At 40.0% G+C, this 25,647-nt stretch overlaps 1 protein-coding gene across 2 annotated transcripts in view; it reads left to right on the forward strand.

The window, feature by feature from the left end:
* Positions 1-20,392: 20,392 nt before the first annotated feature.
* Positions 20,393-25,647, forward strand: part of LOC133653686 (immunoglobulin-like and fibronectin type III domain-containing protein 1) — a 29,964-nt gene continuing 24,709 nt past the window's right edge. For both annotated transcript variants that reach the window (XM_062053246.1, XM_062053245.1), the window contains exons 1-2: positions 20,393-20,521; positions 21,867-21,928. In XM_062053246.1, the coding sequence (XP_061909230.1) occupies positions 21,889-21,928 (40 nt within the window). In that variant the 5' untranslated portion in view covers positions 20,393-20,521; positions 21,867-21,888. The remainder of the gene's footprint in view (positions 20,522-21,866; positions 21,929-25,647) is intronic.

Below are 25,647 nucleotides of genomic sequence, written 5' to 3' on the forward strand. Positions count from 1 at the left end.
GACAGCACCCTCTCGTAGTGAGAGTGACAGCCGACCAGTGTGACAACTAACCCTACTCTCTCCTACATCATGCTTTGGACAAGAAGACAGAAAAGCTTCATTTTCACCAGTCAACCACAAACCATGAAACCAAATATTGTGTAGGTGTCATTCCGTGTTGCCAGAAGGCCCTCTGTGTTTTTTTACATTGTGTACATTCAGTGGGAATGGAAAAGGGCTAGCTTTCAAATCGTAATGCATAGTTATTACCCCGGGTCACCCATAAAGCAGTTGTTGGTTTACTAGACTACCCACAGCAGAACATGGCGTCTGTGTGTTGATACACCAGAACTTAATTGTGCTTTGAAGAAAAACTCATATAAAATAAGGAGGTTTTTTTTATAGTATTTGGTCCTTCAGTACCTAAAGAGGAATTGCTTTTTTGGGGGGGTTTGCCTGTCATTCACAATCATGATGTACAATAGAACACAGGTTTTTCTTTTTTCTATGGATTGTAAAGAGTAAATAAATGCGATCAAAAGTCCAATTACAATCAAGCCCATGGGATTCGATCTATTCTGCCTATAACACCCTTAAAACAAACATCCAAACACCTCCATTAAGGTTTTATATACATGCTGTAATGTATGCTGTATGCTGTATATGTAATATAAAAAAGGGGACATTCATGATAACATTTAATATTTACGTATATTGCTCATTTAAAGCATACACGGCGCATCGATTTTTAAAAACGAATCATGGTGTTCGCTTTTTTTTTTAAACATCACTGATTATTACTCACTGCAGACTTCATGAGAACCAAATACGGTTGTACAGTATACCGGAACTAGTATAGTACCGCGATACTAATGAATCATATTCGGTACTATACCACCTCTAAAAAGTAGCGGTCCCTGCTCCCGCTTTTTTTTAACGGGCACGATGGCGCGTCATGACATTGCTGGTTTAACGAGCAGAGGAGCATTTCCGGAAACGCACAATCCCGGAGTACTTACAAGCAAACACAGTGTGTAGACAGAAAAGAGAGAATGGACATTTTTTGGCTTAAAAACACTGAAACGCCCTCAGGAAGAGGTGCTTTAAGACATGGCTAGCTAGACAGCGGCTAACCGGCATCACAATGTAAACAAATGCCATGGGTGGATCTACACCTGACATTCACTGTAATGATACCAAGTACAGGAGCGTATCTAGTCGATACTACAATGATTACATCAATATTTTTTAGCATCACAAAATCTTTCTTAGTTTAAAAAAATATATACATTATGTTTATAAACTCAGGAAATAGGTCCCTGGACACATGAGGACTTAAATGATGACCATTGTATGATCCTTTAACTACTTGGTATCGGATCGATACCCAAAATTTTAGCATCATCCAAAACTACAGTAAAGTATCAAACAACAGAAGAATACATGTGTTTATTACATTTTAACAGAAGTGTAGATAGAACATGTTAAAAGAGAAAGTAAGCAGATATTAACAGTAAATGAACAAGTAGATTAATCATTTATTTTCTACCACTTGTCCTTAATAATTTTGACAAAATAATAGAATGGAAAATGACACAATATGTTACTGCATACATCAGCAGCCAAATTAGGAGCCTTTGTTTGCTTACTTACTAATAAAATAAAAATTGTCTCGTATGTTCACTATTTTATTTATGGACTAAATTGTTCGAACATATGTTTAATGGTAAGATTTTTTGTTAAAATAAAGACAATAATGCCATTTTTTGTGGTCCCCTTTATTTAAGTACCAAAATATTGGTATCGGAACAACCCTAGGACCAACAAACATAATAAAACATCACTTATTGTACAATGTCTGCTGTCATCATGATGCCGACTGAAATAATCTTATTATATTCCCGTTTAGATGAAGGATGACTCCTCGCAAAGAAAAGGGGGGTGTAACCAAGCGTCGTTTCGTGTCGTTCTCACCTTTCCCGGTCTAAATTTGATTTCAAAGTTGACCAATACGTCCTTTTCATTCTACATTCCAGGTGAGAGGCATGATTTATGTTCTAGAATAAACTTCCATAAGCAAAGAAGCGAGGAAGCAGCTCACAAGTCGTTCACGTCAAAATAGGCACACAAGCTTGTGATCACGGCAACGCTATAAATAGATTGTCTGTGTTAGCGCTTATAACAACAATATCACTAATACTTGGTTAATATTCAAGTCACGAAATGTAAATGGAATATTGTTGGCGGTTTTTGGATGATTATTTATTGGGTTTTATGGGTGAAACAGAGGACCTCCCATTGGCTCCTTTGAAAGCGGACTTTTATTTAAATGTATTTACTAGTTAGAATGCATTTAAAAAAGAATGTTGCCATGTCTTTCATAATGATTGTGAACGATAGGCAAAATTCCCAAAATAGTGCAGTTCCCCTTAAACACTTTTTAAAATATTAGCATTTTGCAGATAGGGTGTGCCCTAAATGGTGGTCAAGCTGGGTGTATACAGTAAGCTTTAGGGATGTGCAGCTTTGTTAGACTGTGCTTCATATTTAGCTGGTAAGTGTGCAAGTGCAGGAACAATCACATGACCAGAGTCTGTGTGGTTCGACACAAATTTGTCAGTGAGGGGAATGAATGAGGTGTGGCTGAGAATTGAAATATTTGGAGCTGAGTGAGGTTGAAATGGGGCCACATGATGATGTGAAGCACATTTAGAGAGAATCTCTCAGTAGAAGACCTTTTTATCTATGAAAAAAATATCACAGGTCACATTTTCAAGATGGCAGCGCGTCACGGCGGCAGCTTCTTGCGAGCGCTCTTGGAAGTGTAGACCGATTTGGCAAAAATACCCGCCAATTCAGTCAATTTCATGGCTGGCTCACAGCGTGTTCACTCCGTGATCACTTACGACCGACTTACGATTCTGGATGTGGAGAGATCGGGCCATTTTGGGCTGAAAGATGCGTGTACGGTGGACCTACTCGCTAGCTTGGGAATTCTTCGCGAGCTACATCCAGCAGTGGCCTTTGAAGCAGCGGCGTCCACTACCAGCGGAGACCGTCAACGAAAGAGACGTAAGCGGTGCGCTCGGAAGCAGAAGCGGGGATGTCGGGCAGGGCTAACAACAAAGCTAAAGGCGTTGTTGTTAGCGGGGCTAACGAAAAAGCTAAATGCTAATCCACAAAGAAGCGCTAATAAGGAGTCTGTTAAGCTAGAACTAGCCAGTGCCAGGCTGGATAATCCCTGCACACATAGCAATTCTCTTAGAATAATATACAACTCACATAATGTTTTTTCTGTGTCAGAGGTGGACATGCATTTTACTGAGGTGGCAAACAATCTAAAAATTCCTGTCATATCAATTCCTAGATATGGTCGAAATCATTTAAAGTGCACTACGCATAATAAACGTAACATTATTAATATTGCTACTACGGATACTTTCAACAAAAACTCCTCAAAACAGCCCACTACCTATAATATGGGCTTTTTAAACATAAGGTCATTGTCTTCCAAAACGTTATTAGTTAATGAAGTCATTAGAGACAACAATCTTGATGTCGTTGGTCTAGCCGAGACTTGGCTCAAACCAGACAAATTTTTTGCGCTGGGTGAGGCGTCTCCTCCTGGCTATACGGGAACGCATATTGCCCGTCCCATTAAAAGGGGTGGGGGTGTTGCACTAATATACAACAAAAACTTTAGCCTTACCTCGGACCTAAATAATGAACATAACTCGTTTGAGGTGCTTACTGTGAGGTTTGTCACACCGCTGCCTCTGCACCTGGCTGTCATCTACCGCCCCCCAGGGCCCGATTCGGACTTTATCAATGAATTTTCAGAGTTTGTTGCTGATCTAGTGACGCACGCCGACAATATAATCATAATGGGAGACTTTAACATCTATATGAATACCCCATCGGACCCTCCATGCGTGGCGCTCCAGACTATAATTGATAGCTGTGGTCTTACACAAATAATAAATGAACCCACGCATCGCAACGGTAATACGATAGATCTAGTGCTTGTCAGGGGTGTCACCACCTCCAAAGTTACGATACTCCCGTACACTAAAGTAATGTCCGATCATTACCTTATAAAATTCGAAGTTCTGACTCATTGTCAACAAACTAATAATAATAATTATAACTACTATAGCAGCTGCAACATTAATCCTGCCACAACGACGACTCTTACTGACCTACTGCCTTTGGTAATGGCACCATTCCCAAATTATGTGGGCTCTATTGATAACCTCACTAACAACTTTAACGACGCCCTGCGCGACACCATTGATAGTGTAGCACCACTAAAGCTAAAAAGGGCCCCTAAAAGGCCTACCCCATGGTTTACAGAAGAAACTAAAGCCCAGAAATTATCATGTAGAAAGCTGGAACGCAAATGGCGTGCGACTAAACTTGAGGTTTTCCATCAAGCATGGAGTGATAGTTTAATAACTTATAAACGCATGCTTACCTCAGCTAAAGCTAAATATTACTCAAATCTCATCCACCTCAACAAAAATGATCCTACATTTTTGTTTAGTACAGTAGCATCGCTAACCCAACAAGGGACTCCTCCCAGTAGTTCCACCCACTCAGCAGATGACTTCATGAATTTCTTTAATAAGAAAATTGAAGTCATTAGAAAAGAGATTAAAGACAATGCATCTCAGCTACAACTGGGTTCTATTAACACAGATACGACTGTATATACGACGGACACTGCCCTCCAAAATAGTTTCTCTCTCTTTGATTAAATAACATTGGAGGAACTGTTAAAATGTGTAAATGGGACAAAACAAACAACATGTTTACTTGACCCAATTCCTGGGAAACTTATCAAGGAGCTTTTTGTTTTATTAGGTCCATCTGTGTTAAATATTATAAACTCATCACTTTCCTCTGGCACTGTTCCCCTAGCATTCAAAAAAGCAGTTATTCATCCTCTACTCAAAAGACCTAACCTCGATCCTGACCTCAAGGTGAACTACCGGCCGGTGTCCCACCTTCCGTTTATCTCGAAAATCCTCGAAAAAATTGTCGCACAGCAGCTAAATGAACACTTAGCGTCTAACAATCTCTGTGAACCTTTTCAATCCAGTTTCAGGGCAAATCACTCTACGGAGACAGCCCTCGCAAAAATGACTAATGATCTATTGCTAACGATGGATTCTGATGCGTCATCTATGTTGCTGCTTCTTGATCTTAGCGCCGCTTTCGATACTGTTGATCATAATATTTTATTAGAGCGTATCAAAACGCGTATTGGGATGTCAGACTTAGCCTTGTCTTGGTTTAACTCTTATCTTACTGACAGGATGCAGTATGTCTCCCATAACAATGTGACCTCGGTCTATGTTAAGGTAACGTGCGGAGTTCCCCAGGGTTCGGTTCTTGGCCCTGCACTCTTTAGTATCTACATGCTGCCGCTAGGTGACATCATACGCAAATACGGTGTTAGCTTTCACTGTTATGCTGATGACACCCAACTCTACATGCCCCTAAAGCTGACCAACACGCCGGATTGTAGTCAGCTGGAGGCGTGTCTTAATGAAATTAAACAATGGATGTCCGCTAACTTTTTGCAACTCAACGCTAAGAAAACGGAAATGCTGATTATCGGTCCTGCTCAACACCGACATCTATTTAATAATACCACCTTAACATTTGACAACCAAACAATTAAACAAGGCGACTCGGTAAAGAATCTGGGTATTATCTTCGACCCAACTCTCTCGTTTGAGTCACACATTAAGAGTGTTACTAAAACTTCTTTCATCTCCGTAATATCGCTAAAATTCGTTCCATTTTGTCCACAAACGATGCTGAGATCATTATCCATGTGTTCGTTACATCTCGTCTCGATTACTGTAACGTTTTATTTTCGGGCCTCCCTATGTCTAGCATTAAAAGATTACAGATGGTACAAAATGCGGCTGCTAGACTTTTGACAAAAACAAGAAAGTTTGATCATATTACGCCTATACTGGCTCACCTGCACTGGCTTCCTGTGCACCTAAGATGCGACTTTAAGGTTTTACTACTTACGTATAAAATACTACACGGTCAAGCTCCTGCCTATCTTGCCGATTGTATTGTACCATATGTCCCGGCAAGAAATCTGCGTTCAAAGAACTCCGGCTTATTAGTGATTCCCATAGCCCAAAAAAAGTCTGCGGGCTATAGAGCGTTTTCTATTCGGGCTCCAAGACTATGGAATGCCCTCCCGGTAAAAGTTAGAGATGCTACCTCAGTAGAAGCATTTAAGTCTCATCTTAAAACTCATTTGTATACTCTAGCCTTTAAATAGACTCCCTTTTTAGACCAGTTGATCTGCCGTTTCTTTTCTTTTCTTTTCTACTCTGCTCCCAACCCGGGGTGGACCGCTAGCCTGTTCATCGGATGGGGACATCTCTACGCTGCTGACCCGTCTCCGCTCGGGATGGTTCCTGCTGGCCCCACCATGGACTGGACTTTCGCTGATGTGTTGGACTTTCACAATATTATGTCAGACCCACTCGACATCCAATGCTTTCGGTCTCCCCTAGAGGGGGGAGGGGTTACCCACATATGCGGTCCTCTCCAAGGTTTCTCATAGTCATTCACATTGACGTCCCACTGGGGTGAGTTTTCCTTGCCCGTATGTGGGCTCTGTACCGAGGATGTCGTTGTGGCTTGTACAGCCCTTTGAGACACTTGTGATTTAGGGCTATATAAATAAACATTGATTGATTGATTGATGATGAAAGTTTAAAAACGCCTCCAGTTATACCTTTTCTCAAATACACCAGTGTATTATAATTTGATTCAATATGTTTTGTAAATATTCCAAATATCCACATATTTCTATTGACTCTATTATATTGATAATCTATTCCTATTACCTATGATCATTAGGGATGATGTTTGTTAAGAAATTATCGATTTTGATGCCGTTATCGAATCCTCTTATCGAACCGATTCCTTATCGATTCTCTTATCAAATCCAGATAGGTTGTTGTATATGGGAAAAAAACACACAATTCTTGGTTAACAAAAGCTCACTTTTATTTTTTAAGAAAAAATTAAAATAAAATAAATAAATAAATATTGACTGTTGTTACCCCCAAAAAAAATTAAATAAATAAATAAATGTTGACTGCCCCTTTAAGTGGGCTACTTAAGAAAAATACATGCAATGAAAATCCTGCATTCATTTGTATTGTATTGAAACAAATCTCAGAGTAATGGTGTTGATTACTTTTTGCTCCATTACATGTCAGCAAAATACAATTATTAACCTATTATTAACCTACTTGTATTCGTCTGTGTTCACCATCATTCTCGTTAGCTTGCGACTAATGTTGTTACTCTCCTCCTCACTCATCTTGCTGCGCTCTGCGTTATACCTCGCTATGGTAAATGGGTTAACGCTCTGTGCTACAGAGCAAACACTGCCCTGGTCACTCTGGCTGTCATGAATGTCATCATCTGAAATAATATAACATTATCTTAATTCACATCTTGCAAGCACTAGTTTATTAGACAGACCTGCAAACTCTGGAGTGGTGTAGGCTACAAGATACCGTTAACGTTATCAGACACATACAAAAAGGCTAACGTTAACGTTACCGTTAGCCACTGATGCTTAGGTAACGTTAGTCTAGCTAACATTACTGCAGTCCTGGTTGACATAAGAGGTAACATTATTTTAGCATAAAGGCTACAAGTGAGCAGATATGGAAATTAACCGGCAACAGTTAACGTTAGTTACTCACCGGCACTATCACTGGGACTGCAGGTTGAAACAGAGGAAGAGGGGTTTGCTTCGTCATCTCTGTCGCTGCTTCTCCACGTGTCGAAGACACGACACGTTTCTCTAACTTTCAGGTTATGTACGGCCTGAACATGTTTCAACATGTTTGTTGTACTGCTCCCCTTAAGGGAAAGCGAAGCCTGGCAATAATTGCAGATAGCCGTTTCCTCGTAGAATTTTTTAGTAAAGTGAAGCCATGCCTTGGAGCGTTTCTTTCCGGCCCATTGTTGTTGCTGCTTTTGTATCTGCCGCCGAATGACTGAGCTACGTCATTTCCTGTGACGTGCCACAGGACATTTCCTGTGACACGGGATTCGTTCCCAGGGATTCGAATTAAGAACCAAATCTTTTTCTTTACTATAGTGACTTCGATAACGGGAACCGTTTCTCAAAAAGGGATTCAAATCCATGGAATCGGTTCTTTTCTTATCGAACAATCGGGAGAACCGGTTTCAAACATCATCCCTAATGATCATATTACTTTGATAGCCTAATATATTGAAATTAGTATGTACATACAGCATGTTCTTGTTGTACAACATTTTGTGCCATCTCATCCTTTCTGCTATTAAAATATTGTCCCTTAAATCCATAGCTGCTCATATAAATTCAAATGAGGTATTATACAACTCAATTAATATGGTTTCAAACCCAACTAAACAAAGTATGTAAATTCAATATAATCAGTTCTGGATAATAAAAATAGGAGTTGATTTACACGTGAACCAATGAAAATCCCTAACACCCCTTAACTTTCCACGTCTAATGGACAAAGCTGTCAGCGTACATTACAGATGGTGCAACATTATCTTGTATGAGGAGTCTATGCAGTTTACAAGTATCTCACAAATAATTGCAGTGTCATTGCACTGAATACATTTACAACACTTTAAATAACCTTTAGCTATAGCAAGCCAAATCCCGCCCTTAAATAACATCAGAAGGGCCCACATTTTAAAGAGGACCAAGATTTCCAGAAAAAAAGAAAAGAAAAAAAACAATGGTCATCGTTCCTGACTATATTTGACTGGTAGTGTACTTGTTTAGAGCTTACTGCACCCCTATGTATACGACACCCCTCTGGGTGAGGTTCAAGGAAAAGAGCTTGCGCAAACTCCAGGTTGCACATAATGACTGTCTCAGAATCCTTCTCAGAAAGCCCAGGTGTAGTAGTGCCAGTGTAGTCGCCCTGAGAAGGGAGATGTTTGAGTACACAGATACAGGGACACAACTTTGTTCTGCTCATGTCTGTAACGACTGCCAGGAATAAATCAAATACCAAACATGTACAAGTACACAGTATTGCAACAAATATTCATAAAATGCACTCCAGTATTATTATACGAATATACATTCAAATTACAATCGAATAGGTTTTCCTGTTCTTTGCACTAATAGACTTTACCTTAGTGTAACAGTATTGCAAGATGTCTCAACAAGTGAATACAGAAATTCACCTGATACCATAGGCCTATACTGCTTCAGTAACAAAAGTCACTTATCCTTCCTTAATATTCAGATTCATCATTAACTACGCACAGTACCTTTCTATATATTTAACACTAATAATGCAGTTAGCCTCAGCTTCGACATCGGCAGTGCAATTAGCTTTAGCATTAGCTTGATCATGTATAAAGCCTCGTTGACTGAAAAGACACATACCATAAAAATATACCCTTTCAAACATGTTTAAACGCCATAAAGATACACTCAGGGTAAAACAATTTACATAAAGACACTTGTACCTGAGAAGGGAGATGTTTGAGTATACAGATACGAGGACACAACTTCGTTCTACTCACGTCTGTAATGACTGCAAGGAGGAAGTCAGGTGTCCTCTAGTATAGATCCCAGCACAACGCACCCCCTGCTGGAGCCCTCCAGTACTACAATGGCTCTTATTAATGTTGGCATTACAATAACATTAGCTTCATACAATTCAAATTATTGTGATTTACTGCTGCCATTAACAATAAAATAAATTTAAGATTACAAATATAAAATGACATACAAATACAACCCAAGAGCTTACTCTGCTACTTACAATTGCTGCATTCTACTAGTGCCTAAATTTACAGCTTTTTTGTGACTTGTCCAGGGTGTACCCCGCCTTCCGCCCGATTGTAGCTGAGATAGGCTCCAGCGCCCCCCGCGACCCCGAAGGGAATAAGCGGTAGAAAATGGATGGATGGATGGATGGATGGGATAAACACACTCCACGCCACACTTAGAAAACTGATGTTTAAGTTTATATGTAGACTGCAGGGGTCCGAGAATGATCTTATTATACAGATAACCAATCATAGGTGTAGTTCTGTTAGGTCCCAATCCTATATATGGAAACACTGGTATCTGTGCCTTGTATAAAATGTGTCGACACATTTTTAAAGTATATTTTTTATTGCTGCTTTTGTTTATGTATTAGATGCCTTTTACTGAATATGCACAAGCACTGTTTTAATAATATGTGATAATGCCTTTTATTCTTTGCTTTATGTACTGTATGTGTTTGTATGTCTACTTGGACGTTGGAGTCTGCAATAAAGCTTGATTGATTGATTGAGTACTGTAGAGAAGTTGTGTCTGGAGGTAGAACAGATCGCCCAGAAACCGGAAGTGCATGAGATGGTTCAAACTCTGCACCCTGCATTCCAGTCACTGCTGTTCTGTCCATGGACAAGACACTTTACAGCCTCCAGTGCACACTGGGGTATACATGTCTATAAATGTTTGGAGTGAGAAGTCATTGGCGCAAATTGGCAGCCACGATTGCATACATCTAATCCAGGGCCACTGTGGCTACAGATTGTAGTTTACCACCACCATTTGAGAATAATTAATGGTTTCTTGTTGTGAAGCACTTTAGGTCTCTGGATTAAGGCACTATATAGAGCCAATCTTTTCTTATTACTATTATTTCCTAAAAAAAAAAAATAAAACAGTCATGTCATACAGAAGAGCTTTGTGTCATTAGGTGGTATGGTGCGTGACACCAAAATACAGGGACAGAGCCGAAGAGCAGGCAAAAAGAGTTATTCAATGCTAACCAAGCAGGTGCGGACATCTACAGCACAAAAATGAGGTCAAAAGGGGAACAAACAACGCAACAACTTTAAGCCACGGCACAATTGCAAAAGCCAAAACAAATACAAACACCAGAAAGCGTGCACTCTGTGTATGCTTCTGCTGCATTGTGGTATATCATGTTTGGATTTAAAATGTAATCCTGGTAAGTAATCTGGTTTTATTAAATATACTGGTATTCAGTGTTGGGAAAATAATTTCCAAAAAAATAGTCAATTACATTTATTTTTTACTTCTTAAAAAAGTAATTTCATTACTAATAGAATGAGGGGGTGACTTGTGCAAAGTGTACGCTGCCTTCCGCCTCCCTGTAGAAAATTGATAGATGGATGGATTATTCTTTAATATATGTAAGTGATTACTGCGAAAAGTAATTAAAGGCCTACTGAAATGATTTTGTTTTATTTAAACGGGGATAGCAGATCCATTCTATGTGTCATACTTGATCATTTCGCGATATTGCCATATTTTTGCTGAAAGGATTTAGTAGAGAACATCGACGATAAAGTTCGCAACTTTTGGTCGCTGATAAAAAAGCCTTGCCTGTACCGGAAGTAGCGTGACGTCACAGGTTGAAAGGCTCCTCACATTTCCCCATTGTTTACACCAGCAGCAAAAGCTATTCGGACCGAGAAAGCGACGATTACCCCATTAATTTGAGCCAGGATGAAAGATTTGTGGATGAGGAACGTAGGAGTGAAGGACTAGAGTGCAGTGCAGGACGCATCTTTTTTCACTCTGACCGTAACTTAGGTACAAGCTGGCTCATTGGATTCTACACTCTCTCCTTTTTCTATTGTGGATCACGGATGTGTATTTTAAACCACCTCGGATACTGTATCCTCTTGAAAATGAGAGTCGAGAATGCGAAATGGACATTCACAGTGACTTTTATCTCCACGACAATACATCGGCAAAGCACTTTAGCTACGGAGCTAACGTGATAGCATCGGGCTTAACTGCAGATAGAAACAAAATAAATAAACCCCTGACTGGAAGGATAGACAGAAAATCAACAATACTATTAAACCATGGACCTGTAAATACACGGTTAATGCTTTCCAGCCTGGCGAAGCTTAACAATGCTGTTGCTAACGACGCCATTGAAGCTAACTTAGCAACGGGACCTCACAGAGCTATGCTAAAAACATTAGCTATCCACCTACGCCAGCCAGCCCTCATCTGCTCATCAACACCTGTGCTCACCTGCGTTCCAGCGATCGATGGAGGGACGAAGGACTTCACCCGATCATAGATGCGGTCGGCGGCTAGCGTCGGATAGCGCGTCTGCTATCCAAGTCAAAGTCCTCCTGGTTGTGTTGCTGTAGTCAGCCGCTAATACACCGATCCCACCTAAAGCTTTTTTCTTTGCAGTCTTCATTGTTCATTAAACAAATTGCAAAAGATTCACCAACACAGATGTCCAGAATACTGTGGAATTTTGCGATGCAAACCGAGCTTTTTGTATTGGATACAATGTGTCCGAATACTTCCGTTTCAACGATTGACGTCACTCGCATACGTCATCATACATAGACGTTTTCAACCGGAAGTTTAGCGGGAAATTTAAAATTGCACTTTATAAGTTAACCCGGCCGTATTGGCATGTGTTGCAATATTAAGATTTCATCATTGATATATAAACTATCAGACTGCGTGGTCGGTAGTAGTGGGTTTCAGTAGGCCTTTAATGTGTTACTTTTTTTTAAACGTTCATACATCTGCTGTTGAGAGATGTTTCATGAGAGAAGAGCGAGTCAGTGTGTGTTTTTAAAAGGCCCTGTCTGTTGCCAAGTAAAGCGTGATGTCAGCAAAGGCACGCTCATTGGCTGTTTTAGCTCAGCATTTATTGCATGTTCATTATCCCCCTGTGCATGAGGTCGATGCCACTTGCACTAGTATAGAGCTACTTCCCGAAGTCAACTTGCTAGGATTCTAACACTGACCTGTCCCTGTAATCGCCCTGAGAAGGGAGATGTTTGAGTATACAGATACGAGGACACAACTTCGTTCTGCTCACGTCTGTATCGACTGCCAACAAATCAAACACCAAACATGTACAAGTACACAGTATTGCAACAAACATAAAATGCACTCCAATATTATCATACGGATTTTACATTCAAATAATCGAGTAGGTTTTCCTGTTCTTTGCACTAATAGACTTTACCTTAGTGTAACATTATTTGAAGATGTCTCAACAAGTAAATACAAAGGTTCACCAAATACAGTAAGCCTATATTGTTTTAGTAACAAAAGTCACTTATCATTCCTTAAGATTAAACAAACTACACTGAATTAGTCCCAGAAACTGCAGTAAATACACATTTCATCAGCAATATACACAGATTAATAATTAATTATGCACAGTACCTTTCTATATATTTAACACTGTTGATGCAGTTAGCATCTGCTTCGTCATCGGCAGTGCAATTAGCTTTAGCATTAGCTTGGTCATGTATAAAGCTTTGTCGACTGAAAAGACACATATCATATAAATATACTCTTTCAAACATGTTTAAACACTATAAACATACATTCGGGGGCAAAACTATTTACACAAAGACACTTGTACCTGAGAAGGGAGATGTTTGAGTATACAGATACGAGGACACAACTTCGTTCTGCTCACGTCTGTAATGACTGCAAGGAGGAAGTCAGGTGTCCTCTAGTATAGCTCCCAGCACAACGCGCCCCCTGCTGGAGCCGTCCAGTACTACAATGGCTCGTATTAATGCTGGCATTACAATAACATTAGCTCCATATTCTACAAATAACGGTGCTTTACTGTTGTCATTAACAATAAACATTTTTAAGTTGCGAATATAAAATGACATAGTAATACAACTCAAGAGCTTACTTTGCTACTTACAATCACTGTATTCTACTAGTAACTAAATTTACATCCTGTCACATCCCCATCAAACGTATTGGTAACGGTGTTGTAATGTACATAAAAGTAATTAATGAGATTACCCGTTACTAGTAAAACTAACGGCGTTAAAAGGTGACGCTGTTAGTTTTTCCGAACACTGCTGGCAATGACCAGTTACCCTGTTTTTTTACCCTAATTATGTAATGCCGCAACATGTAATCAGTTACTCCACTGGCCTGCCTGACTTTTCTATAAACATGTGAAGGAAATAGTCGGATTAGTTATTTCTGATCATTTAATGGTGGGGATTTATCCTTTATTGCTGGTGAAGGCTAGCTATGGCTATCTTTACTCCTTGTTTATGAGTGACTGACAAGGCCTCAGCTGATGCACTGATAAGGTTTCTCTTCTGAGAGCAATTTACACGACAGGGATGCGAGCCAATCGAGTTAGCACCTCTGCGGCTCCTCTCTGTGGTTCCCTTGAGCTGGAATGAAAGCTATGGGCCATGACATTTCATCAATATATGGAGGGCGAGCCAAAGAGGTTTAATTCTTAATACGGTGGCTTTATTTGGGATCAAGCACACTCATGAGGCTATTCAGATGAATTTCAGGTTTGCTGCACGTGGAAGGACAAGGATGACAGGACACTGGCATCCTTGGAGTCATGTGTTTGCAGATTCAACTGATGAGCAATGGAAATGGGGGTGAATATATTGACAACCAGCAATAATCTTAGCTTTCAGAATCCAGCAACCAACAAATTATCTGTGAAGTGCATCTCAAAGCATGCAACAGATGTCCAGATGTTCGGAACTGTCTTGGTGAATCACTTTTCAATGAGACACTAGAGCACATTGAAGCTTGTTTCCAAATTTCCAAATGGTGAGCTTCTTAGCTGGCAGCGTGCTTTTGTTGACCCTAACCAAGGGCCGGGCAACCAACAAAGATCACTGTGAACACATTTAGTAAGTCAGATCAAAAATAATATTTAATTTCTACCCTTTTTCTTAATTTACACCCTTATTTTCTTTTTAACATAGCACAAAACAGGTGTATTGCAACAATCCAATGTATTAAAGTACCCTGACAAAAAAAAAAACAATTTTACTACAGATCTGACTGCACAACCCTTTCTAGCAAAGGTTTCAAAATGTAAAAATCATCGTTTTAACACAAGAAAAATAATACAATAATTAATTATTACACCATCTGATTTAATCATGCAAGCATATTTTTATGAGCAGTCTTAGGAATATTACTTTAAAGATTATCTATAGTTACTAGTTACTGTCCCCAAAAGGTCAATTAATGATATATTAGGCATATGCCATTGAGAGATATTTCATTAAGTCACCGAGTGTTAGTGTGTGCCAGTGCCTGTTCATGAGCGTGACGTCTGGGAGGGGTAGCAGCATTATAGAATAGGATAGGATAGCACTTTATTGTCCATCCATCCATCCATTTTCTACTGCTTGTCCCTCTCGGGCTCTTGGGGGTGGCTGGAGCCTGTCCCAACTGCATTCAGGGAGAAGGTGGGGTACTACTTGGACAAGTCGCCACCTGATCGCAGGGCCAACACAGATAGACAACATTCACACTCACATTCACACACTAGGGCCAGCTTAGTGTTGCCAACAACCTATCGCCAGGTGCATGTCTTTGGAGGCGTAACCCATGCAGTCACGGGGGAGAACATGCAAACTCCACACAGAAAGACCTAGAGCCCGGGGATCGAACCCATGACCTTCTTACTGTGAGGCACACACATTAACCCCTGTCCACCGTGCTGCCCCACTTTATTGTCATTGCACTTAAAAAGTGAAAAAAATTAAATTTTCAGCACAGACCCAAGAGCAGACATACATTGTACAGAGTGACATTGATCGAGTCTCGCTACATCATCAACCCTCCCCGTTTGCCAGCAGTTAAGGCAGATGCGTCAAATGTTTGTTTACTTTTCAGATGCCGTCACACGCGATGTTCTCCCTTTATTTTTTCTACCTGTCTTTAATAAGAAGAAGACCGTCAGCCTTCCCGGTAAGGTCTATTCAGGTGTACTAAAGAGGAGGCTACGCCGGATAGTTGAACCTCGGATTCAGGAGAAACAGTGTGGTTTTCGTTCTGGTCGTGGAATGTGGACCAGCTCTATACTCTCGGCGGGGTCCTTGAGGGTGCATGGGAGTTTGCCCAACCAGTCTACATGTACTTTGTGGACTTGGAGAAGGCATTCGACCGTGTCCCTCGAAAAGTCCTGTGGGGAGTGCTCAGAGAGTATGGGGTATCGGACTGTCTGATTGTGGCGGTCCGCTCCCTGTAAGATCAGTGCCAGAGTTTGGTCCGCATTGCCGGCAGTAAGTCGGACACGTTTCCAGTGAGGGTTGGACTCCGCCAAGGCTGCCCTTTGTCACCGATTCTGTTCAGAACTTTTATGGACAGAATTTCTAGGCGCAGTCAGGGCATTGAGGGGATCCGGTTTGGTGGCTGCAGGATTAGGTCTCTGCTTTTTGCAGATAATGTGGTCCTGATGGGTTCATCTGGCCAGGATCTTCAGCTCTCACTGGATCGGTTCGCAGCCGAGTGTGAAGCGACTAGGATGAGAATCAGCACCTCCAAGTCAGAGTCCATGGTTCTCGCCCGGAAAAGTGTGGAGTGCCATCTCCGGGTTGTGGAAGAGACCCTGCCCCATGTGGAGGAGTGAGGGAAATGTGGATCGTGAGATCGACAGGCGGATCGGTGCGGCGTCTTCAGTAATGCGGATACTGTATCAATCCGTTGTGGTGAAGAATGAGCTGAGCCGGAAGGCAAAGCTCTCAATTTACCGATCGATCTACGTTACCATCCTCACCTATGGTCATGAGCTTTGGGTTATGATCGAAAAGACAAGATCACGGGTACAAGCGGACAAAATGAGTTTCCTCAGCTAGGTGCCGGGGCTCTCCCTTAGAGATAGGGTGAGAAGCTCTGCCATCCGGGGGTAGCTCAAAGTAAAGCCGCTTCTCCTCCACATCGAGACACACACCTACAGAGAACATACAAACTCTGCACAGAAAGGACAAAACCAGGATCCAAACTTTTTGGCTGTGAGGTGAAAGCAAAAACCAACGAAAACCATCCTGCCTGCAGTGCAGTGTACATGACTGCGGGATAGAACATAAAGCTAAAAAAACACAGCAGATTAAAATAAGAGGGAATGTTTAAAGTAAACTTAACAGTGATATCCACATGATGGCAGCACCTGTGGAGCATAAATATGTTGCCAATTGTCAGAGGATACCGGTGACAGCAGGCAATTGTAAGCATTATGCTAGTCCCTAAGATTTACTAGTAAAAAAATAAATGGATATAATTTAACTTGCCAATAATGCTAAATGAGAGGTATAAGTGGGGTGGGGACGATGAGTGTATTGTACTAAAAATTCTTATGTAAATCACACTTGATGGAAAAATTAGTTCAGCAGTTGTGCCTCAACACCAAAGTGGTGGGCGACCAACAAGCCGAGAGACAGCGCAGCCAATGTTGCTAATGTGTCAGAAAAACAAACACGTTTCCAAGCAGAGGACATACCAGGAATGAAATACAGTAGGCTCGCATGAAGAAATGTGATCGGCAACTGAAAAAACAAAGACTTTGAGTGGGCTGTCCGGATGCTATAAGTGGCACTTTACATTTTACAAGCACAACACACTGTATACACACACAGTGAATTAGTATGTGCTGAATACTGACACTTGACCTTGGGAAGACAAATGCCGCCTTGTTCTTCATTTGATCTTCCCTTCACAAGAAGACAAATGCCACAACCTTGATTATGTAATACATTGTAATACAAGACAAGGACCCAAGAGCTTTGTTCGCCGTGTGTGATCTTCCCCTAGCAAGGGGCCGATTCAGAATCCAACTGTGAATTTGTTCGGACATCATTCCACCTTGAAGTTGAATTTGGTGCAAGACATACAGCTGCATTCTATTATGAGCGCCACACTCCATGCAAAATAAATAGCAGGGTTTGCTTGGGCCAAGGTACCTGAGAGTCACAAGGCAAGGTCACTGAAAACATTCCTAACATTGGCAATAACAGCTTGACAAGACTGTTATATTTTTCTGTAAGCTCTCATTTATCGCTTCGAATTGGTACCGGGGTTAATCACGGTAAACTGATTTCCACAAAGTCATAATTTTTGTTTATAAACTACTGTATTTTACGGACTATTTAAACTATACCCACTAAATTTGAGAAGATAAAAAATGTTTTCCATAAATTAGCCGCAGCTAACTATAAGCCACAGATATATAAGTTGTGAAGTGAGTTATTTACATTGAAAGATTCGGTAAATGTTTATTTACATATTTTAATTGTTTCCAAATGGTGTCTGTAACACGGCAGTAAAACGGCTGATCAAACAAAACAGAAGTCATCATCATGAACCCACTAACTGCAGAAGCTAGCTCTCCAATCAGCTAAACAGACTCAAAACTCCATGGTGACATTTTGGTGAATTTACAGAGGATTTTGTGAAACTGAAACAATACAAAGAGAATGCCATTGTACGTTGAAAATACTAACAGACACTCCTAAATGCTAATGCTAACGACAATAGCTTGATTATATTATGATAGCACGTACAAATATGCATGAAAACACTCCTACAGACATAACACATGAGACGGTATAGTAAGCGTAAACAGTTTTAGTTATATTGTAAAACTTACAAAAGTTGATTGGAGTGATGAATGGAGAATCCTTACCAGTAGAAACGCTATGGATGACTAGTAGAGGGAACGGCCCTTGTACTTCCGGTTGAAAGCACTAAACAGAAGGTAATACTGTAGACGTTCACCCTGCAGCACCTGCAGTGAGCAAACTCGTCCAAAAGATGGCGCCATAGCACAAATAATAACACACCTTTTCAGTGTCTCTGCTTGTGTTTAATGAATACTATTTGCATTACGGCTGTTAGCGAAGAAAAATACATAAATTACCCAAACCATTTCATAAACCTCAGGGTTTAAAGCGTAGGCAAAAAGTAGCAGTTTATAATCCCGAATTTACAGTAATATTTCCATATGTAGAGCATGAAAAAACTCATAAACAACCTTAAAAATGTGTTTTTCCATTATCAGAGCCCTCTAAACCTGATCTAACTTCCATATAGTCGCCTTTATACCAGTTTTACCCAAAAATAGTGGCCTTGAGTATGTTCTCCTTGCCGGTAGCTGGAGGATGTTCTATCATCATTGCTCCGGTCAACTTGATCGTCGCAGCAAAGATGGTGCTGTCATTAGTAGTGTCATTAGCATTAAGTGATAACGACTCTGCTCTCTATTTAAACACTATCTATTGTTATCACTACAACTTAAAATACATACTAAGACAAATACTGTACTGTAATACATATATGACATAAATAAGACTGTATTTAGACCAGAAATACGTAACATTTGCTTTTTCAAAAAGAAACGGGGGGAAAACCTGTGATGATAGATGCCGCAAAATTTTAAGTGCGTTGTGGCGAGGGACGACTGTCCTGTGGAATGTATAGATGTTAACAGTAGGGATGTGTCTCATCTTCCGTACTTTTATAGCTACCGACTGAAGTCTGTTGGTAATACCAGTTACTGATTCAAGAAAAATCAAACAATACCATATTTTGACAGCTTTGTTGCACGTGAGGTCACCACGTCCTGTTGCAAACTTGGCACTGGCTAAAGCACGTGGCTGGGAAACAAGCAGTCAAGCACTCAGAGCGGACTCAGCCAGACTGCATCTAGGTAATGTTACAAATGTTATTGACAAAAAAATCAAGAATAAGTTGCTCAAAAGTACGGTAAGGCCTCACTTTTGAAAATGTGCTGGTTTGATGCAAAATTACATTGGATTTGCCATAAACATGCTAAAGATAAGCATTAGCAATTTTACATGGCGATTTCAACATCTCCAAATTTGGTAATCAAACATATAACTAAGATGCACGTTACAATCAAATAGATGGTGTGTATTAAATGCAATACTTACAGTATTAACACTTTGTAGGGCTCAACAAAAGAAAAAACTGGCACATTCAACTTCATGCCAAAGATTACTTCCTGGCTAAGTAAACAAACGATACTGCTATCTAATGTCTTGGAATTAAAACTGAATGCAAAAACTACTATGTAAAAGAGTACAGTAGAGTTCTTGCAAATGAGACACAGAAGTGTAAGAAATCAAGATAACTGGACAGCACAACTTAGTGTTAAACTTTTTTTTTTTTTATTAACATGTATTAGCACATTTGAACACTCACAAATGTACTGAAAAATGGTACCAAAAAACCAGGAATTGGAGCCGTGTCAATTCAAATGTGAACAGTAGCCAACACTCATTAACGTTAGTGAATGCAATTATTGAGGAACCTGCCCATTGTACCACGAATTGTAGCAGAATCGGTATACTGTACACATAAATCAGATGAACATTCCTGTCAACATGTGTATGCTGAAAGATGAGCCCACTGTCATCAGCAACTGCAAACCATACCACTAAGTTGTAATTAGTAGCCCTTTCTTCTCCTCCTTAGACATTTCATCCTTCCTTACCTCATCTGACGCCCCCACATACCCCCGCCCCTCTCGCCCTTAATAAGAAGTCACCCCCTCGGAGCATCCCAGAGCCCAAACGGGGGAAGCTACTCTTTGACCAACTTGCAAAGTTGTTTTCCCCGAGGATTTAACATCCAGTAAGAGCCGAGAGGTAGAAGATCTTAACACCACCCCAGTCGGCAAGTGGATACATCTGTCATAAGGTAAAGCACCTGACTGACTGTGGTCAGCCTTCTCAAAGATGGCTTGGTAAACATTTTATGTTAAAAATGATATGTTAGGTGCATCCATGATGGAGGGGGGTTACACACAACAGTGATTTGATGCAAGAATTCATGGTGTGCTTTATCCTGTTGTTATGCTGAGGTACATTCTCTGTCAAGTCAATTCATCACTATAGAACTATACAAGTTGTATCAAACAGTTTACTTTTTAAGTGATCTTTAACTGTTACATCACATGTCAGCCCAAATCACCATATTTTCTTAGCTGTCAAATTTTCTGATCGTATTCCCAGTTTTGTGTCATCTAAATACATTTACGAATGTAAAGACGTTGCCTTTTGTGTAGGAAAATACAGCAGAAAGATGAACAATAATATCTATTTTGATCAGTCCCTTGAAGCCATACAGTATGTTTCTCAGCATCTGACTTCTTAGAATGGAACTCTTTAGGTGACAAACGTGTGCAGTCAGACTGTGTCACCATAGTCACCACAGGGTCAAGGCTAACAATAGTTGCAGAGGTGTGTAAGACATTGCTGCTCAATAACTTCATTCTTGATTTTTTTTAGTCTTGAATATGACAACTATGTTCACAAGTTTTATTTAAAACCTTAATACTTGGTGGTGTACAGCAATTAATTCCTCATTCTGCAAAAATTCTATCATTAACCCAGGACCAAACCTTTACGCATTTGTGAGCCGCCGTAAACATATGGCATATCTAAAGGTGAAGCCAGTTGGAGGGAGATAGTCACAAAAAATGATTATTCAGGTAATGTAATGACCTTGGGCCACAAGCTGCATACATACAGTATTGTTTTTATTTATTCTAAAGCTTATGGTGTCCTACCCCATCATGGAAGCCATAGGCGCCGATCCCGTGGGTGCTTTGGGGCCCGAGCACCCACGGACAATGGCGATCATGGCAAATTCTTTCTCACCACCAAGCAAAATCATGCTCAGAAAATTAAACGTCAGATTTACCGCCCGTCCGAGCACCCACTGGCAGAAATGTAGATCGGTGCCTATGATGGAAACTGTTCATGTGACATTTGTGGTACAACGCTAAATAAACACAAGGTCTAAGTCAGCCTGTCCCTCCATCACTTCTATTCTAGGTGGAGCACTCGTAAAACAGAAACAGCTAAAGGCCATTACAGTAGTTGTTAATAATGTATTTTAGTCTAGCTCTCTGGAGGTCCTAAAAAAACAGGTTGCAGAACAGAAGTAAAAGCTTAGCGCAGCGAGAATGCCAATAATGCATCACCATGAAAGTACACGTTTCAAGAATCTTTGGTACTTATGTTTGTTTTCTTTTTACAAGGTATTGGCAAAATCTCGGCAAAATGTCGAAAAGAACAAAGGGCTCGGGGCGCACGAAACACTGTAAGTATTAAAACTCTCAATGTTTTTTGGGGGGTGGTATATTTCTAGGGTAAGTTTCCCAGAGTCTATGACAAAGCGCTATTGTTGTTGATTAAACCACAAGTAGAGCCATAAGTAATAATAGTATCGTATTCAGTCGTCAACTCCTTAGTCGTTCCTGATCTGAAGCTTTAAAATGAAACTGAAGTCAAAGTCAAAGTAATACCCTATCTGTATTTTGCCATGATATAGCCTCGTAGCATCTGTGCTCCAATTGATGTGAGTGTTGCCAGAACTGGCAAGCCTTTTAGCCAGCTTGGGCCAGCTGAGTGGACACTTCTCTCTCAGGCTTTAACAATAAACCGATGATGAGAAGAAAACATCCCTGGATTAAGGATGCCTGCAAACTGCCCTTTACTGTGACCCCTCCACTGCCTCAATTTGTTTAGGCCTCGCTAAGCTTTTACATGCTATGCCTGACTGACTTCCACTTCCTGTCTTTCAACTCATGTACTTTATATATTTTTCTCCTGAGATACCATAGCTGTTCCACTTACACATACAATACATGCAAATATTTATGTTGGCAAATGTTGTATTATAAATTGAACTAAAATTTGTAATAGTGGTGTCAAAGTATAGGGGATGTGGGGATGCGTACCTGGGCTTCAAGCAAATACGTAAGTTATTATAAAAAAAGAAAATACGTCATAAATGTTCAAATAAAATACATTTAGCCATGAAAGTTCAATAATAAGGTTGCTTAAATCCAAATAAGAATGTCTATAAGACCTACATGCCCCTATTGAAAATACAAAATGCAACAAACCTAGCTTGGAACACTTCACTTAACACAGACATCATAATAGCTCACTTTTAAGCATTCCGACACAGCACCAGCATTTAGAAACAAGGATGGAAGGATATAAGAAAGGTCATTATATGTGTCAGCATTGGAGAAAGTTATGTATAAGGTATGTATATGTAACAGTCACTGTTCTGCGTTGTGTATTTTGTAGTGAGGTGCACACACCGGAGTTGAGTCTTGGAGGATTTATTCACCTTTTTTTGAATAGAAACAAAAAAAACAGGGCATCACACACAGTCCACAGCAAACAGGATCTCTCTCCACAGCTCTGAGCGTCAGTGCTCACTCAATTCAATTATGTATGTTCACATGTGGAAATAATAATAATAATAATAAATAAAATAATAATAATGTAAATAAAGCATAAAATAGTCTCAAATAAATGAATTAAATAAAACACAGTATATAAAATATATACTTCAGCAAATAACAATATATATTAAGAAAAAGGATCCTTAAATGTGCAGCAATACACCTCATCTTTCCCACCCACATCAACTCTTTTTATATTTTTTTATACAATAAACTATGCCAAAATAAACTCATAACAGACATACCTTTTTTTGAATAGAAACAAAAACAACAGGGCATCACACACAGTCCACAGCAAACAGGATCTCTCTCCACTAAAGAATAAAGAAAGGAATAATACACACTCATATTAATGCTACAGCGGCACACAAGATGTCCACACAGACACACAGCAGAGCCCCTGACCCGTGCACAAACTCACGAGACCAGGAAACCCCGCAACAACTGCCGCTAGCAGTAAGCTAATCAAGCTAATCCACACTTCATTTAGCATACAAAAGTCCGTTTTTTTCAACAATTCAACAACCATTATTCGGGAATTCAACCCGCATGCGCACCAACAAGTCACAAGACAGTGCGCATTCCCACAAAACACTTTTAAAAGCGACAACCAAAAAGTTTATAAAAAAAACAAAGGGAGAGAGATATAAACGTGACTTACCAGCTCCGAGCTCAGTGTTCACTGAAGCTGGTCACAAAGGTGTGACGCCAAATCACCCCCCAGGGAAACAAAAAGGTATGTAACGGAAAATAAACAAAACATTATGTGAATAATTTACCAAAATTAAAATAAAATAAAATACAATTTAGCTCGGCTACATATAAGTTTAAATTTTGTATATCAATACCTATAACTGTTATGTTCAAGGACTCTATGTAAGTTATAAACAAAGGCGTCATCATAATAATATCCATCCATCCATTTTCTTTGATGGTCGTGTGATGGGTGATGAGCCAAGGAGACACCAATAGGAATCGTTGAATAAAAAGCTTTATTTGTTTCAGTGAGCCTCGGACTAGAGCTGCAGCTCTAGGAGAAGAAGTGTGCCAAATCTCTTCATTCTGCTGTCCTGTCGGAACACTTGTATTTAAATACCATTTCTCGTAGACCCCCTCTCCTTGTGGGTCTAATCTTGATGCCGGACAGTCTGGCCTGTCTATCTTTCCTTGTCATTATTCCTGTGATTAGTTTAAGTCGGGTGATCTCCGAACCCTATCCTCTGTCCCTATCTGTGGACCTTCTACCAGGTGTTGCTAATGTCTTTAATCTTCCTCCTGACACCTACATTCTTATGGGATTCCCAATCTCCTGTGGACACTCTCTACAGTGCCGGTTTTGGACCTTTGCACTTTGACCTTAGTAGAAGAATACTTTTAAAATATTAAAGTGGCCAAATACAAACACATGCTACTTCCAATCCTATAAGATGATTATACATGATATAATTAACCACATACCGCTTGTCCCAATAATGATATATTACTATGATTCATATTATCCATTTATGATAATCCTACATGAATCTTTACTTTATGTTATGTTCTGGTGGCCTGGAACCCCAAGATGCGGAGACAGCAGGCATAGAGCAGGTATACACATGTAATCATTATCAAAACAAAAAATGCATGAGAGTACAAAACATCATGTGCAAGGCAAAACTGAGTTGGCACAAAACAATGATCCCTCACTGACTGCAGGGCGGGCCGGCATATAAAGATACCTCATTGGCAACAACAAACAAGTGTGTTTAGGCACACGCACCACTGCGGGAGCCAGACAGGAAATGGAAGCAGAATAAGAGCACTGACCAGGAAATTAATACAGAAACTAAGGAAACACAAGATATGTAATCCCACCTTTATAAAGTCAAAAACCTAACAAAGGTTTTTCGATTTGTTTTAAAAGGGACCAACTTGTTTTACCTGGTGGTACCTGCTTATGTGTATTTGGGATCTGCATAAGTTCCAGAAATTTGAAATCAAACCGTGTAGGCGTTGCAGAGATATTTATAAAACAATCTTGCCTTCCTTCGTACTTCCTCCAAACGGTCCATTTGGATTTTTGTTCAAGGATGACGTTTTGTGCAAGTGTGACATTGGTGGATTATCAATAAATGGTAGACATTTAGCCAAACATCCTTGCGTGACTCAGCCAAGTTAAATTTATGTAAGTCCGGCTTTGCCACAACATCATTTTGTCGATGAAAGGACAATGCTCTGTTATCTGTAACTACACTAAGTCACTGGACTAACTTTCAGCCTCATCTGAAGTAAAAAGTGCCTAACTTTTAACTTGTATGATGTAACCTTCCACTGTGAGGAAGTCGCTTCAAGTGTGCAAAGGTTAGCCCTGCTTCCACCACAGACCTTCACAAAAAGATGGATTAAAAAAACAAAAACATACCTTTAATAGCGGGCTTGGTGATTACTATTTAATGCAATGGAAGAGACAATGAAACAGTAAGTAATAACAGTAGGTAAGAAATGTATGAACGATACGTAAGCAATGTTAGCTTCAGTTGTTGTGTAGCTAACTTAGCCTTGAAATGTGTAGAATAGC

Source organism: Entelurus aequoreus, linkage group LG07 (genome assembly GCF_033978785.1).
Source record: "Entelurus aequoreus isolate RoL-2023_Sb linkage group LG07, RoL_Eaeq_v1.1, whole genome shotgun sequence".
NCBI lineage: Eukaryota > Metazoa > Chordata > Actinopteri > Syngnathiformes > Syngnathidae > Entelurus > Entelurus aequoreus.